The sequence below is a fragment of the Prunus dulcis genome, chromosome 2 (genome assembly GCF_902201215.1).
Source record: "Prunus dulcis chromosome 2, ALMONDv2, whole genome shotgun sequence".
In the NCBI taxonomy this organism is placed as follows: Eukaryota; Viridiplantae; Streptophyta; class Magnoliopsida; order Rosales; family Rosaceae; genus Prunus; species Prunus dulcis.
Window position 1 is genome coordinate 273,388 of NC_047651.1, and position 14,074 is coordinate 287,461.

The window sequence follows — 14,074 nt, forward strand, 5'->3', positions numbered from 1 at the left end:
AAAAATAATCTTTAAGAGAATATTTAAAAATTAGACAGTTTCGATAATTGAAATATAATATGTAATGAGCCCTCAACTGAAACTCTCTCATGCTATACGTATGAATAAATTTAAATATATAATATAAATAAATAAAATAGATATGTAAAATGGGATGAAATAAAATCGGCTTTGAAAGGTAAACGACTGACCGCGCCCTTTGCGTTTTTATATTAATTATTATTAGTCGGTTTGATTTTGGTGGTGGTTGGAGCCAAATCACGTTTGGCACTCGAAAATTCCAGTAGCAATACTTGTTCACGGCCCATTTCTCTGACTTTGACTCTGTAAGTTCCTTTTCTGCCCCCCCATTTAATTGGAATTGTGAATCCCTCTTCTTCATTCTCACCCAACACCTCCTTGCCTTTGGCTTTGGCTTTGGCTTTGGCTTTTCTGCCGTTTAAAATTGCTTTCTTTGTATTTTGTGTAATAATTTTCATACGTAAATTGGGTGGGTGCGGTGCAGATACCTGATAGCGGCTGCTGTCACCGATGGTGTTCTTCAGGAGTGTCAATGCGCTTTCCAAGCTCCGTTCTCGTCTTGTAAGTTGGTTTTCCTTTTTCTTTTTCCGAAACCCAGAGCGAAAGAGATTGATATCGTTTTGCTTTTATATTATTCTCAGATTCATCGGAAAATTGCTTCTTTCTTTCTTTGGAACCGACTCTGATTATTTCGATTCATTGTTTTCTGCAGGGCCAACAGTCGAATCTCAGAGATTCCGTCAGATGGCTTCAAACGCAAACCTCCACAGATCTTGTGAGTTCGTCTTCTTCTTCTTCTCTCTCTCCCTCTCCTCATAGTTCATAGGTCGTACCATTATTTCTGATTAAATTTGTTATGCACTTGGGGAAATGACAAGAGTCGTTTTGGCATACAAATGAAGAAATATTTTATTGATCAATGCAATTTTATTACTACGTGCAAGTCGGAGCCAGTAAATTCTCATATTATGAGGGTCATTTTATGTAAATTACAGTTTACTCTACAGTAATTCTTCCTCATGACCATCATTGTTGCCATGCAGGACCTTCGTTCTCAGTTGAAGGAATTGATTCCAGAACAACAGGTTTCTTCTATTAGTCATGATAGCATTCACTTACACCATTAACTTAATTTTTTCATATTTTGTTACTCATGCTTGGAGATCGATAGGTTGTATTCTTGATATTGAGTGTTGCTTTGGTGTTCTATTAGTAGTGCAACATAATTCAACCATGTCTATATAAGTTGAGCTACTTCCTTTTGGTGCATTGTTTGTTTGTTGATATGACTGGGTATAATGGATGGTTGAATCAGTTTGTTTTGTGTATAAAGAATTCTTATATTTAAACATTGAATATGTTAATAAGTTTGTTTAGTGTATTATCACACCTATATTTTTTATTTACAGGAACGTCTGAAGAAAATCAAGGCAGAATATGGAAAAGTTCAACTGGGCAATATCACTGTTGATATGGTAAAGTATCTTTCTCTTTTTTCTTTATAAGTTATTCTTGTAAGATGTGCCTCTTTGTTATCAATGGAAGAAGTTAATGTTTGTAGTGCTGGAAAAATAGCGAACCTTCATCTGATATTTGTTCTTCTTCTTTTTAGAAAGAGCGAAACTGCAACTTTGAACTAAATATGTGATCATAGTGCGTAATTCATTTTGGATTCACTTTTTACTACATAGGTTCTTGGTGGAATGAGAGGAATGACAGGGTTGCTGTGGGAAACTTCCTTACTTGACCCAGATGAGGTATACATTTTAATTATGCAGTCTTGAAACTTTGTGAATTATTATGAACTAGTTTCTTTCATAATTCTAACAATTAGTCGACAAACATACGGTCATATAATATGATATCTTGGCTGTTTTTTTGCAGGGGATTCGTTTCAGGGGTTTATCAATTCCAGAATGCCAGAAAGTATTACCAGGTGCAAAGCCTGGTGGGGAACCTTTGCCTGAGGGTCTTCTGTGGCTACTTTTAACAGGAAAGGTATGGCTCTTGAGTCATATTTCATTACAAGATCTTTTGACAATGCACTCTTAAAAGGAAACAAAGTGTCGATTTAATGTAATGAGTGGCCATACAAGATAACTGTTACTTCATATCGACCTTCTGGAAGATGTAGAATCAGCTGACAGTCATTTTTAATGTCTATAAGTTGCCCATAACATGTACCAACATATTACTTGTATTTATTTATCTATTCTTTTATTTTTTTTGCTTTGTATGCGGTGTTTTCGGTTTATTCTAATATTAAACACACCTTTTGCCTTGCCTATGCACAATAGGTACCAAGCAAAGAGCAAGTTGATGCATTATCAGAGGAATTGAGGAGCCGTGCTGCAGTTCCAGGTGCTGTAGCTTATATTTATCAATTTCACTGCCCATATTTGATTACTTGAATAATAGTCAGGATTATATTATATATTTTGTTAAGAAAGACTAAATAGTTATGATGGCTTAAACCGGGTACTTAAAAAGTTGTCATATGTGAGAATGCTACCAACTGCAGATGTTTGTTTCATTTAAACATTTGTATCTAGAAAGTTTTTAAGTGCATAAGGTTTGATTGAAGTGCTTCTGTTAGCAGTCACTCAAGTTTTATACTCTTATGGTCATTAATACAAGATTGCTCATCAAATAGCTGCCATTCATGGTTGCAGATTATGTGTATGACGCCATTGATGCTCTGCCAATTACAGCACATCCAATGACTCAGTTTACCACCGGTGTTATGGCCCTCCAGGTTGGTAAATGGGCTTGCTTTTCATACAAATATATTAGTTATTTTACATTTTATTTTTGGCATAATCATTGTCTGGTCGAAACTATTTGGTGTGTTCTGTTTATGCATTTAGATTTGCACTTTTTGGTTGGCTACCCAAATTGTCTTTACCAGAACTCTCAGGCTTCACGGTAAATATGCAATGGAAGACAGTGGGACATAATCTTTTAACCTTATCCATAGCTAAGGATGCATTTATACAAGAGAATAACTTGAATGATATTTTGATCCATAACACATCATTGGTTATCATGTACACAGATGTTTCTTATTATTACCCTCTTTAGCCTGTCTTATTTTATATTACAAATTATGATTATCAGCATCCCTAATACGTTTAATGTGAGTTTATTTAAGTTGTAAGTTTTTCCCAATTTCTTTTTTAGATAAAGACTTAGTTGACCTGAGTTTACTTTGTAAGTTTTTCTATCACAATAAGTTACCAGAAAGGCAAAGGTTGATACGTGCTACTTCTTATGTGGTACAAAGACGTGTATTGTCGTTCAGTTTCATTCTTGTTGATCTAGAGTTAAGGAGGCTAAATTTTTCAATTGAATATTCTTTGTTGGAGCATTAGTCAGATTCAGTGTTTCTTTTGGGTTTTATAAAAAAACTTTTATTAATTATATTTCTCTCTAGGAAAATGAAATCTAGTCCACATAAATAAAATACCTGAATAGTGCATTAAAAGGGTGGCTGGACTCATTTACCAGCTTTTCTGAGTATATCCAGTAGATGCAATGCAACTAACAGTTTCTAATCATTTAATTCTGTTTTCAGGTTCAGAGTGAATTCCAGAAGGCATACGATAAGGGGATACATAAATCGAAGTAAATATGTTTGTACTTGTGTGATCTTGATACTCAGTTTTCCATTAGTTTTTAGTTTCTTAAAGCTTCCTAACATGAGTTATTTTCAGGTACTGGGAGCCAACTTTTGAGGATTCACTTAGCTTGATTGCACAACTGCCAGTAGTAGCTTCTTATGTTTACCGGAGGTTGGTAAAGCATATTACACATTACTTATAGTTAAATGTTTGACCTTGTGTTCTTTCCACGAAAAATAATGTTTAACCGACTGATTTATACATGTTTAAGAACTGCATTTAATCTTAATGTGTAAAACTTTTTCTAAAAGTGTTAAAAAGTTGTTTCTTGTGTACGACATTGTCCACTGACTGATGAGCGATGGCATGCTTTTCTCCATGTGATCTGCAGCCACCAGTCTTTTGACTCCAATGGATATCATCTGTCTTTTCTAGTCCCTATGTAATATTTATATATGATTTGTCTTAAATAGCATTGGGATTAATTCATTGCTTTTTTTTTTCCTGAAGAATTTTTAAGGATGGAAAAGTAATACCTGTTGATGACTCCCTGGATTATGGTGCAAATTTTTCACACTTGTTGGGCTTTGACGATCCCAAGATGCATGAGCTTATGAGGCTTTATGTCACCATTCATAGGTTTGTATAAATTTCTCTTCCTAGGACCATACATGATATGTTACTACAAATCGAAGCTTTATGAATTTTAAGTAATTATTCATTACAGTGATCACGAAGGTGGGAATGTCAGTGCTCACACCGGCCACCTTGTAAGCTACCCTATTTTTGTTCTAAGATTTAAATCTCATATAATTAATTTAAACTTCGATTATGAGAACTCTGTTAACCATCATTTAATCTTGAAAGATGTGATTATTTGATCCATAACTTGATATTTCTTACCTTTAAATGTTGATGTCTATGTTCACTAATTGATTACGTTCTGAATGCAGGTTGCTAGTGCACTGTCAGACCCTTATCTTTCATTTGCAGCTGCATTAAATGGGTTGGCTGGCCCACTCCATGGTTTGGCTAATCAGGTATTACATTTGTTGTTGTCCTGTTGTTTCCATCTGTCTATTCTTTTGAAAGCATTAGCGATTATTTGTTTATCTAAAAAATTTGATTGATGTAAAGAAATGATGCATGCTTCTAAAGGTTAAAATGACATCAGTCAATACTTCTCATAATTTTTTGTTGGGAAAAAAAAAAAAAAAAAAAAAAAAAAAAAAAAAAAAACATCATTCAGTAGTGAGGAAGATTTCATTCACAGTATGGTATCCAAAATATTTTTTGTGCTTTTAGTTACTGTTGGTATTGATGAAAACTGTAAGCTTTACCAAACCTCGACTGTTGTTATGTGAGGCGCGCTTGTTTGGATTTTGCATTGCACTCAGCTTGGTGCAGCAGTGATAATTGTAAAAGAACTGCACATGTATGTTTACGCATCATGCCTAAATAGATTGGAGGCAGCAGCCGGAGAGTTACACTTTTGTTTTAGCTTTGGCACGGGGATGTTGAATCTTTGACTGTAGAGCTGTTTTTGTAGTTCTAATGTGAACTTCTTGTCCACAACTATTGTACTTCTTAGAGGAGATCAATAATATTTGGATCTCTTAAAAAAAATGCGTGGAATATTCACTTGCACTAGTGTTGGATTTGGATGTGACTTGAAGTTGTGCAGATGCATATTCTTTAAATGTCCGGAAGAATGGCGTTTTGTCTGTTTTCTGTTTTACCATACAGCTAGTTGGCAAATGTCAGAATATATGTATTTTCAGTTTAAGGGTGGACTTTGTATGATATATTGATTGAAGAGCAGCCAATGTGAATAATCGCTGGAGTTTTGTTAATGAATCTTGTGCTGATGGACTTTTTTGGGTTAATCAATCATCTTGTAGTTATCTTGCTATCGTTATCACAAATCTACAATTTACATGATCTACTTTAAAATAAAAAAGATTCATCCCTCTTCTGCTAGTTTTGGTTGTTCAGATTTCTATTTGACATTAGGTAGACTGTTAATTTAGGAACTTTGGAGTTCAAAGTTGTGTTTTCCCTAACTTCGTTGGCTTAATGATGTCTTCATAACTTTCTCCTTTTTAAGGCCACACTACTTTGATTGCAGGAAGTTTTGCTCTGGATAAAATCTGTGGTAGATGAAGTTGGGGAGAAGGTAACTACAGAGCAGTTGAAAGATTATGTCTGGAAAACATTAAACAGTGGGAAGGTAATGCCATCAGTTTTACCTAAATAATCAATTTAAATTTGTGCTATGATTAGTTCATTCTTGATAACTGTTAATTCTCTTGTTATTGAATTTAACATGCACGGTTGACTCTTTGCTCATGAATTTGATTGTTCGTTTCTGTCTGGATTTATTATCAAGTGGGCAATAGGCTTCTTTGCTCGTTGCCATGTTCTAGCAGAAAATGGCTAAATTTTACAATCCTGTCAGAACTTATCTACTGAACTCCGTCCTGTCATTGAATAAATAAATAAATAGGTGTTCACAACTAATGGGTAGTCTGAGTATTTTGCCCTATGTTCCTTGTAGAAGTCCTAAACTTGCCAAGGAAGTTACCTCATGGGACTTGATTTATTCATTTAGCCTGTGTATTATTCCCTAAGAAAAATGGGCTTTCATTTTATTGAATCTTGGCTATTTCAAATTATTTTCAAAACTACATTCTATGCTTTAGTCTGATGAGCTGCTAATAGTCTTGTCTTTAATTATCCCCTCTTTTGCTCATATTGCAGGTTGTTCCTGGTTTTGGACACGGAGTCTTGCGTAAAACAGATCCACGATACTCATGTCAACGGGAGTTTGCATTAAAGCACTTGCCTGATGATCCGCTGTTTCAGCTGGTATGAATAACCGTGATCACATGAGGGTGTGCCTTTTTCATGCACTCTTGAATCATAATTGTAAGTGCATCCTTTATGAGCTGACTTAGTCATTACCTTAACAGGTCTCCAAGCTTTATGAAGTCGTGCCTCCCATTCTTATCGAACTAGGCAAGGTAATTTAATAACTTAATTTTATGAATGTAAAATATTTCACTAGAGTTGTCATTGCTGTGAATTACCTAATCTTTATATTTTCCCCTCTGAAATATGCTTCTATCTTTTATATTGCATTGAAAAATTAATAGTTTCATTTACAAAGCGTGTAAAATCTTTTTATGGTGGCTGGAATTAGGATCTTTGACACTAAAGCTGAGTGAGAAATTGATGATTTTCACTCAATTATTATATCTGTCTTTTCTTATAAACCAAAGGAGCAATCTGATGCTGGATATACCTGAAAATCTGCCATGCTTGCAGGTTAAAAACCCCTGGCCCAATGTAGATGCTCACAGTGGAGTTCTGTTGAACCATTTTGGTTTGACCGAGGCAAGGTATGATATTTCATGATATTTATTGTGTTGTTCCTTGATATTCTGAAGATGTTAACCGTTGTGAGATGATAATGTTCTTCAAATTCAATTGTGGGCAGATTTTTTACTGTTCTCTTTGGCGTATCAAGGAGTATAGGGATTGGTTCTCAGGTTCTCTCTCTCTCTCTCTCTCTCTCTCTCTCTCTCTCTACCCGTCCACCAACCTTTCTCTAATTTAATGCTAATTGTTAGCTTTTCGTTGTTTCTTTGTTTGGTTCAGCTGATATGGGACCGGGCTCTTGGTTTGCCTCTTGAAAGGCCAAAAAGTGTTACGATGGAATCACTTGAAAATTACTGCAAGAAAGCAGCTTCGTCCTGAGAATCGGAGGGTTGTATCGTTCTCTTTCAGTAATAATTGCTCTGATGAATTCATGGCTTTGTGAAGGATATACTGAGGGGTGTAAAATTTCAGGTTCTGCTGTTTTTAGTTGAGTTGTTACAGGAAAACCTCAACACTAGAGCATTTTTAAGTACTTAGAAGAAATTTTGAAGTTACTTAGGCTCAGGGTGTTTTACTGCTCTGTTTGATTTTAATAAACACACTGAAGAAGATATTTGGAATAAAAAGTATAGTCGAAGATGGCCCTTGCATTTTAGGCTTTTCTTTCAGATTTTGGAGATGTTCACTGTAAAGCCGATGTAGTCACATTTGTAATTGCATTGGGCAAATCAATTTTAACACTCATTTTTTTTAGCCTTGTGAATATTCATTTTGCACGATCTATTTTCTTCTGCTATGCTTGGTTTTTCTTTTTCTTGTCATATATTTTTTTAGGATACTTCGGAAGTTAACTGGTAAACAGTAAAATGGGCGGTTTTACCTCTCTTTCTCTTGTATGATCCACAATGAACCATATAGTATAAACGTGGAAGCCAGCGACTGTGACTTAATTTTCTAAATTTGATCTTCAGAAAAAATTTTGAAGAAAAAGGAGCTCCATTCCATATGAATTGTGATTTATGAAAACTATCTGCTTCGCACGTGCTTCTGTGTTTATGGAAGGTTTTTTTTAAAAAAAATTTTAAAATTTCTTTAGAATTTAAAATAAAAAATGGGTAGTTGTGTTTCATTAAAATTGGATCTATTATTAGAATTTTTTTTAAATTTTAATTTTTTTAAATATGAAAATATGTGAATTTACCCTATTTTCTTCATTTAATTAATAATTTCAATTCTTAATGTTTAAATTAACTAAGAGAATTTTCTGGTATTTTGAATGTTTCATCATTCTCTACCTTTTGTTTTATATGTATAAATATAGATATAGATATAGATATAGATAATTAAAATAATTTCTGCTAAACAAATCCATATGAAACCGCACGTGTGTATGAGAAAATTGGAATATATATAAAGAACACAAAACAAATGTTTCTATTTTCATATGAAAAAGTCTTAAAATGTTAGAGCCGCTTACATTACATTTGTTTGCGTCTCACCCACAAATTGATTGAAATTGGATGAAAATGGCATCCGTCTTGGCTGCAGCACAAGCACGACTTTCATCCCAGCTGCTTCGTCCAATACCTCAGAATCAGATTCCCATCACTCACTCCCTCAAACGCAACGCCGTTAAAGCAGCGCCTGTCGATTTCGGGTACTTTGAGTTTCTTCTTACCTCCTCAGTCTTCATTCCCATTTCATTTCTATTGTAACGATTTGATGTTCGTTTCTTATTCCGAATGGGTTTCTGAGCTCATTGTGGTGTATTTGTTTACGGATACTTCCTTAAGCGCGTTACCGTTGGAGTAATTGCATTATTTGGTGCTTATTCCTTTGCGAAACTTTGAGCAATTTAATTAGTTGAGTGTTTCCTCTCTGAAAATGGTCGTCTAGCATTTGGCTGCTGTGAGTGAACCTTGTGGAAGAGAAATTTGCTGTTATGGAGTTGGGTGAGATATGGGTTGCCGCTTTTGTTCCTTAAGAAGAAAATGCAGTTCCTTTGCCTCTCTAAAACCCCAAATTTAAACGCAGAATTAATATGACTCAGAAAAGTTCCTCGAATAAATCAAAAATTTGGCTATTTATCAAGTGGTGAGGTAGGTTGAGCTAGGTTGGGGTAATGGGTTAGGATTAAGATATGTCAAGGGTTCTTTTCCCTCCTCTCTAACCAAAAAAATCCAAAGTTATTATCCAAATTTTGTTGTCACAACTATAGATAAAATAATAAAAGGAAAAAGGTACATGGTGGAAAATATGATGAAACTCATAGCCTTGGAGCCAATTTGTTACCATCTTCTTCTCACTTCTGAACTTAATGTATTTTTCTGTGGCTGAAATTTCCATCTCTCGTTCTTCGTTGTGTTGATATACTAATTGTAAACGTTCATGTTTTAGTTAACTAAGCTAGCACCTTACCCACATTAAGCTTTGAATTCTCATATACCCTAAGCCCATGTCTAGACTCTACTAGACTGTATTTCTACAAATATGGATGAGTCATTTTCTTAGTTATGTATTTGGAGGGTCACATCCAATGCGGATGGACTGTTTTAATCTTATTAATTAACAATCGCTAAATTAATATATCAGTATGAATAAGGCCCTTCAAGGTTGAAGGAAAATGTTTCCCAACTTTTCGGGTCGTTATTGCAAGTTCTAAGCCTATACTCCGTCGACAACTAGCATTATTTGTCATGGTTCCTATCTGAACAATAGATATGAGAATCGTTGTGGGTATTTCATTCTGTCTACTTCGGTTTCTTGTTTTCTTGATTAGTTGGCTGAACAAGTAGAAAATAAGATGGTTGTTCATCGTATATTTTTATGCTTGCTTTACTGCAAGTTAAGTTAATGTCAAGATGATGTGAAATATCCTAAATTTAGTTTCTTTCTTTTAATCAGCTTGGAGAGGAATGTTTTGAGATTGAAAATAAGGGAAAGCTGGCACGCTGTGTCTGCATCAAACTCTAACCCTTCAAATGGATATTCCGTTGAAGATAAATCAGGTGGGGTTAAAACCATTGATGCTGCACAAGGCCCTCCCTTGCTTACCATTGTGGCTGGATTTGTCGTCTTTTTTCTCTTATTTTGGATTTTGGGGTCAATTCTAATGTGGTTGATTGGTCTAGTTGTTAGATTTCCTCCACCTAAATAAGAAAATATTTTCATCAATTTTGCTGTTTATGTTAAAAAGCATTTACTCATCTCTATATTTATGAACAATGAACATGAGTATTGGATCACAAATTTTTGTTTCCTTTCCTTTTTTTCCCCTCCTTTTGTAGAGACGAGTGAATGGAGATGTAATGTAAAACCTGATATATTCATTATAAATTATTTTTCATTACAGTTCGATATTCTAGTTGATTAATTTTCACTTTGAAATTCGAGGCAAGAGGAATGTGATCTCCTTGTTGGGATTAATAAAACAGGCACAATATCATCTTTATGAGTCTGAACCCATATTTAACATGATTGGTTTGATTTGAGTAATGCGCATCAAACACCGATAGCGACTTGAGCCTAATGACACTTCATCTCATTTTAAGTAAGCTGATGGGCACCCATTAATTGTGCCAAAGGTGTAAAGATCACTCATTTGAGAATTTTCTTGGTTGCATCTACCAAACACGCAAACTCTCATGACAATCTTCTGAGGGAGGATAGCTCGAGCAACGGACCCTTATTTTGACTCCCAAATGGGCTTGGCCCGAAAATGAGCAGCTTAATTTGCTGTCGTTTTTACATGGAAAATGAGTAATGCTAGAACCACCAAAACAAATCCAGGATTTTATGGGTTTATGTTGAATATAATTAGTACCAGTGTAGAACCTGGAACTCATCATCATTAGTAACACTGTTCTACTTAGACGGTTATAAGGATGGTTCAATATACAACAAAAACCCGGAACTTTGGAGAGGCTGAAAAATCTGAAACTTAACAGAGTTAGATATGTTTACAGTTTCTAAAAATGGACAACCAACACATATCACATACATCAACGAGTACATAAGAAACAAAACACTAATTTGGCCTACTGGTATTTATCTTCCCAACGTTGGATGGTTCCAAGTTCAAATCTTCCCTCCAGCATTGATGAAAAAAAAAAAAAATCAAAATACAAATAAAAACAAAACAAAAAATTTAGCCATGTAAGAGCCTAAAAGAAGAAGAATATATTTCTTATTAGGAAGATCAAACAAACATGAAAAATGAAACTATATTAGAATAAGATTCAACAACTAATTGAAACTTTTCCCTTTTGCTTCTGGGCTATCATCTGCTATTGATGAGGTAAAATTACGTCGTTCATCAGCATTGGCAGTAATAACTGGCATCCATACATCAGCAGTACCACTCAGCAGTGACTTCACCTGTGGATCTGAAGCCATCGCTGAAGATATCATCTCATCTACATCATCCAACTTTGCCGATAACTTATCCAACTCCTTGGCTATTTCCAGCTGTAAAGATGGTATGCAGATATACCAACAGAGAGAAGACATTGAAATGTTTATTTCATATATAGAATACATGGTTGTATTGTTTCTGATATGGTAAAACTTAGAGGAGAAATGAGGAAAACTTGGAAAAGAGAATGTATGTTCAAAACTACCTCATCCAGATGATGAGTTGACTTTGACGGAAGTTTAGTAACCTCTAATCCAAGGGCTTCAATTTTTGAACGCAATTCAACCTCTTCTTCATTGGTCAATGCTTCAACCTGCACAATATAAGTTATAGAAAATGTTCTTTTGATGGAAAGTCTCTTTTAGGTAAAAGTGAAAGGAAAACATTCAGACAAGCATCAAAAGGTAGCACCAAAACGAAGACAACATGGATCAGAGCCTGATTTAGAAAAGTGTAATTCAGCACTAGACAAAAGGATAGTTGTCATCCCATTAAACCCCACAGCAACCCTCTTCTCCCAATAAGGTGATGCTTTCAATACTTGAGAACAAAGATGAAAGGATAAAGTAATCATGTAGCATACCAATCCGAGGCTTTGGTGCACTTGCAATGCTACTACATTCATGAATAAAAACACAATCTCCAAGCAAGGCTATGAGAAGGTTCTTATGACTGAATTTTCCAACTACTACCCCAAAAAATTTGCTGCAAGTCTTGCCTTATATTTACATTAACTGTAAAAATTCATTATAATCATATTATAAAACTTCACTATAGTCTTTCATATTATATTAATACCAATGACCCTCAGAAGAATGTATATAACTTCCTTTTCACATCAAGGAATTTATAATTAAACCATTTTTCTTGGCTATGCAAACTTTACAATCTGAAAACTTCCTTGGAGTGAAAGGTTTGAAGGAGAGGTGATAATTCGCACCCAAAAATAAAAAACAAAAGATTAGGAAAAAGAAGCATATATATTAAACGAGTAAGGATCATTTCTATCAATAAAACAAAAATATAGACCCGTGCAGTTACTCTTAAAATACAGGATATCTTTGTGTTTTATTTCAATTTCATGACACCTACATCCCTTGTGGCTTTCTCCTTGCTACTTATATCATTAATTTGATAGAAAATGAACCCTGTGCAGGGTGTATAACACTCATTTTTTACCCATTCACATCCATCACGAAATCACAACAATCCAGGCCCTAGATCCCCTTAATATCCAAACAAACTAAACAAAACAAAATTAGAGAGAGTGACAGATAAAACTTACTCCATTAGATACGTCCTAATAGGTCCTATAGCAAACAAAATGGGCATAGGTGTCATAAAATCACAAGAATGATATTGCTTCGTAGCAAGCGTACACTTGTCCATCTTCCCCATCAATGGGACTTTTGGTCCAACAGATGACATCATCTTATTCACCCTCAGAAGATAAAGCTAGCCCAGACTCTCCTACTTGCTTTTCAAATTTCAATAGAAAAGAAGAAGGATTTGGCATCATTACTACCAAGAAAGAGGCAGTGAACCTCAGTATCAATCTCAAATGCTGACCTTAAAAATTTTCTTTCAATTTTCTCTTTGGGATTTCAGTCACCTCTTTTGCATTGAGTTAAATCACAATAACTTATGCACGTAACACATAACGCGCTTGACATGGTCCAGAATCTCTTCCAGTGCTCACCTCTTAATTGGACATCATGTTGAAATGATTTCCTACATACGTCCATGATAAGGTTCCTTTTTTAACAAAGATGTACCACATCCCTCAGACGAGACTCTTTTTTTTGGTTACAAAGATGGCCTTATGGGATGGGGGAGAGGGGGGGCGGGGGTTCAAACACTGCCCTTAAGTGTGGGGGTAAATGTTCACTACCACTGAAACTACAAGCTCTCACATTGTGTTACAGCATCACATTGCATAACAGTTTAGACGGGCATGGCTGTCTTCAATGTTATCTTTAGCATACTAAGCATGAGAGAATATGGTTTTACGCAGGCATTTAGAATCATATAACCCAAGTACTCAAGAATCAACTAATACACAACAAATGGCTAACAATGACATCTATTAAATTATCAAATGTTTCTCAAGAGAATCCAAATCAAGCCAAAAATTAAGGACCCACGTGCCCTAGCAAAACACATCCTAAAAAGCAAACTTTGACCTACGAATGGGATATATCCAAACTCAAGGAAGAAATATTACCATCCAAACACATTAGAACACCACAAACTCAAACACCCAGATCATCAAGACAAAACATAAAACGGTTGTCTGCCATAACCAGATGATTATAACCATGTTCCTATTCATAATTATGATATATGAAAACCGAAAAGAGAAGTTAGAGAACATACAAAAGCAAAGCAAAGCGAAGCAAATCAAATCGGGCAAAATTGAATGAAATAATGGGTGAATTTGGAAAGAAGAGGATAATAACACCTGTTGGAGGATACCAGAGAGGAGCTGAAACAGTTGGGCATCTGGCTTCCCTTCCTCTGCCATGGGATGGGATCATATGTGTTTGTTGGGATCTTTTTCGTTTTTGTTTCTGTTTTCAGCTCGTACCTAGGGAATTTATATGGGCAGCCGAAAATTTGCTTTGAGCACTCAATCATA

General features: G+C 35.1%; 2 protein-coding genes and 1 long non-coding RNA gene across 3 annotated transcripts; 2 read left to right on the forward strand and 1 right to left on the reverse strand.

The window, feature by feature from the left end:
• Positions 1–208: 208 nt before the first annotated feature.
• On the forward strand, positions 209–7,775 carry LOC117617727 (citrate synthase, mitochondrial). Its single transcript, XM_034347229.1, has 20 exons — positions 209–326; positions 506–582; positions 734–796; positions 1,065–1,106; positions 1,431–1,496; positions 1,713–1,778; positions 1,906–2,019; positions 2,319–2,382; positions 2,694–2,776; positions 3,596–3,645; positions 3,735–3,812; positions 4,152–4,280; positions 4,369–4,411; positions 4,595–4,681; positions 5,770–5,871; positions 6,402–6,509; positions 6,614–6,664; positions 6,969–7,042; positions 7,141–7,192; positions 7,302–7,775. Exons 2-20 carry the CDS (start codon positions 532–534, stop codon positions 7,398–7,400), a joined length of 1,422 nt encoding a protein of 473 aa, XP_034203120.1. The 5' UTR covers positions 209–326; positions 506–531; the 3' UTR covers positions 7,401–7,775.
• A 692-nt stretch (positions 7,776–8,467) lies between these two features.
• On the forward strand, positions 8,468–10,379 carry LOC117619301. The gene is made up of 2 exons (XR_004584551.1): positions 8,468–8,679; positions 9,927–10,379. It is a non-coding gene; the product is annotated as an uncharacterized LOC117619301 (long non-coding RNA).
• A 601-nt stretch (positions 10,380–10,980) lies between these two features.
• On the reverse strand, positions 10,981–14,074 carry LOC117620258. The gene is made up of 3 exons (XM_034350407.1): positions 13,898–14,074; positions 11,642–11,749; positions 10,981–11,489 (listed from the first exon to the last, which is right to left on the reverse strand). The coding sequence occupies exons 1-3, from the start codon at positions 13,958–13,960 to the stop codon at positions 11,268–11,270; spliced, it is 393 nt and encodes a 130-aa protein (XP_034206298.1). The 5' UTR covers positions 13,961–14,074; the 3' UTR covers positions 10,981–11,267.

What these genes read in the sequence shown, in the direction of transcription:
- LOC117620258 (XM_034350407.1), bottom strand. Translation starts at nt 13,960, where the DNA reads ATGGCAGAGGAAGGGAAGCCAGATGCCCAACTGTTTCAGCTCCTCTCT. An exon ending in TCTCTGGTATCCTCCAACAG is followed by an intron (nt 11,750 to 13,897) that starts GTGTTATTATCC and finishes TATATTGTGCAG; the next exon opens with GTTGAAGCATTGACCAATGA. An exon ending in CAACTCATCATCTGGATGAG is followed by an intron (nt 11,490 to 11,641) that starts GTAGTTTTGAAC and finishes CCATCTTTACAG; the next exon opens with CTGGAAATAGCCAAGGAGTT.
- LOC117617727 (XM_034347229.1), top strand. Translation starts at nt 532, where the DNA reads ATGGTGTTCTTCAGGAGTGTCAATGCGCTTTCCAAGCTCCGTTCTCGT. An exon ending in AATTGATTCCAGAACAACAG is followed by an intron (nt 1,107 to 1,430) that starts GTTTCTTCTATT and finishes TTTTATTTACAG; the next exon opens with GAACGTCTGAAGAAAATCAA. An exon ending in TTTGGTTTGACCGAGGCAAG is followed by an intron (nt 7,043 to 7,140) that starts GTATGATATTTC and finishes AATTGTGGGCAG; the next exon opens with ATTTTTTACTGTTCTCTTTG.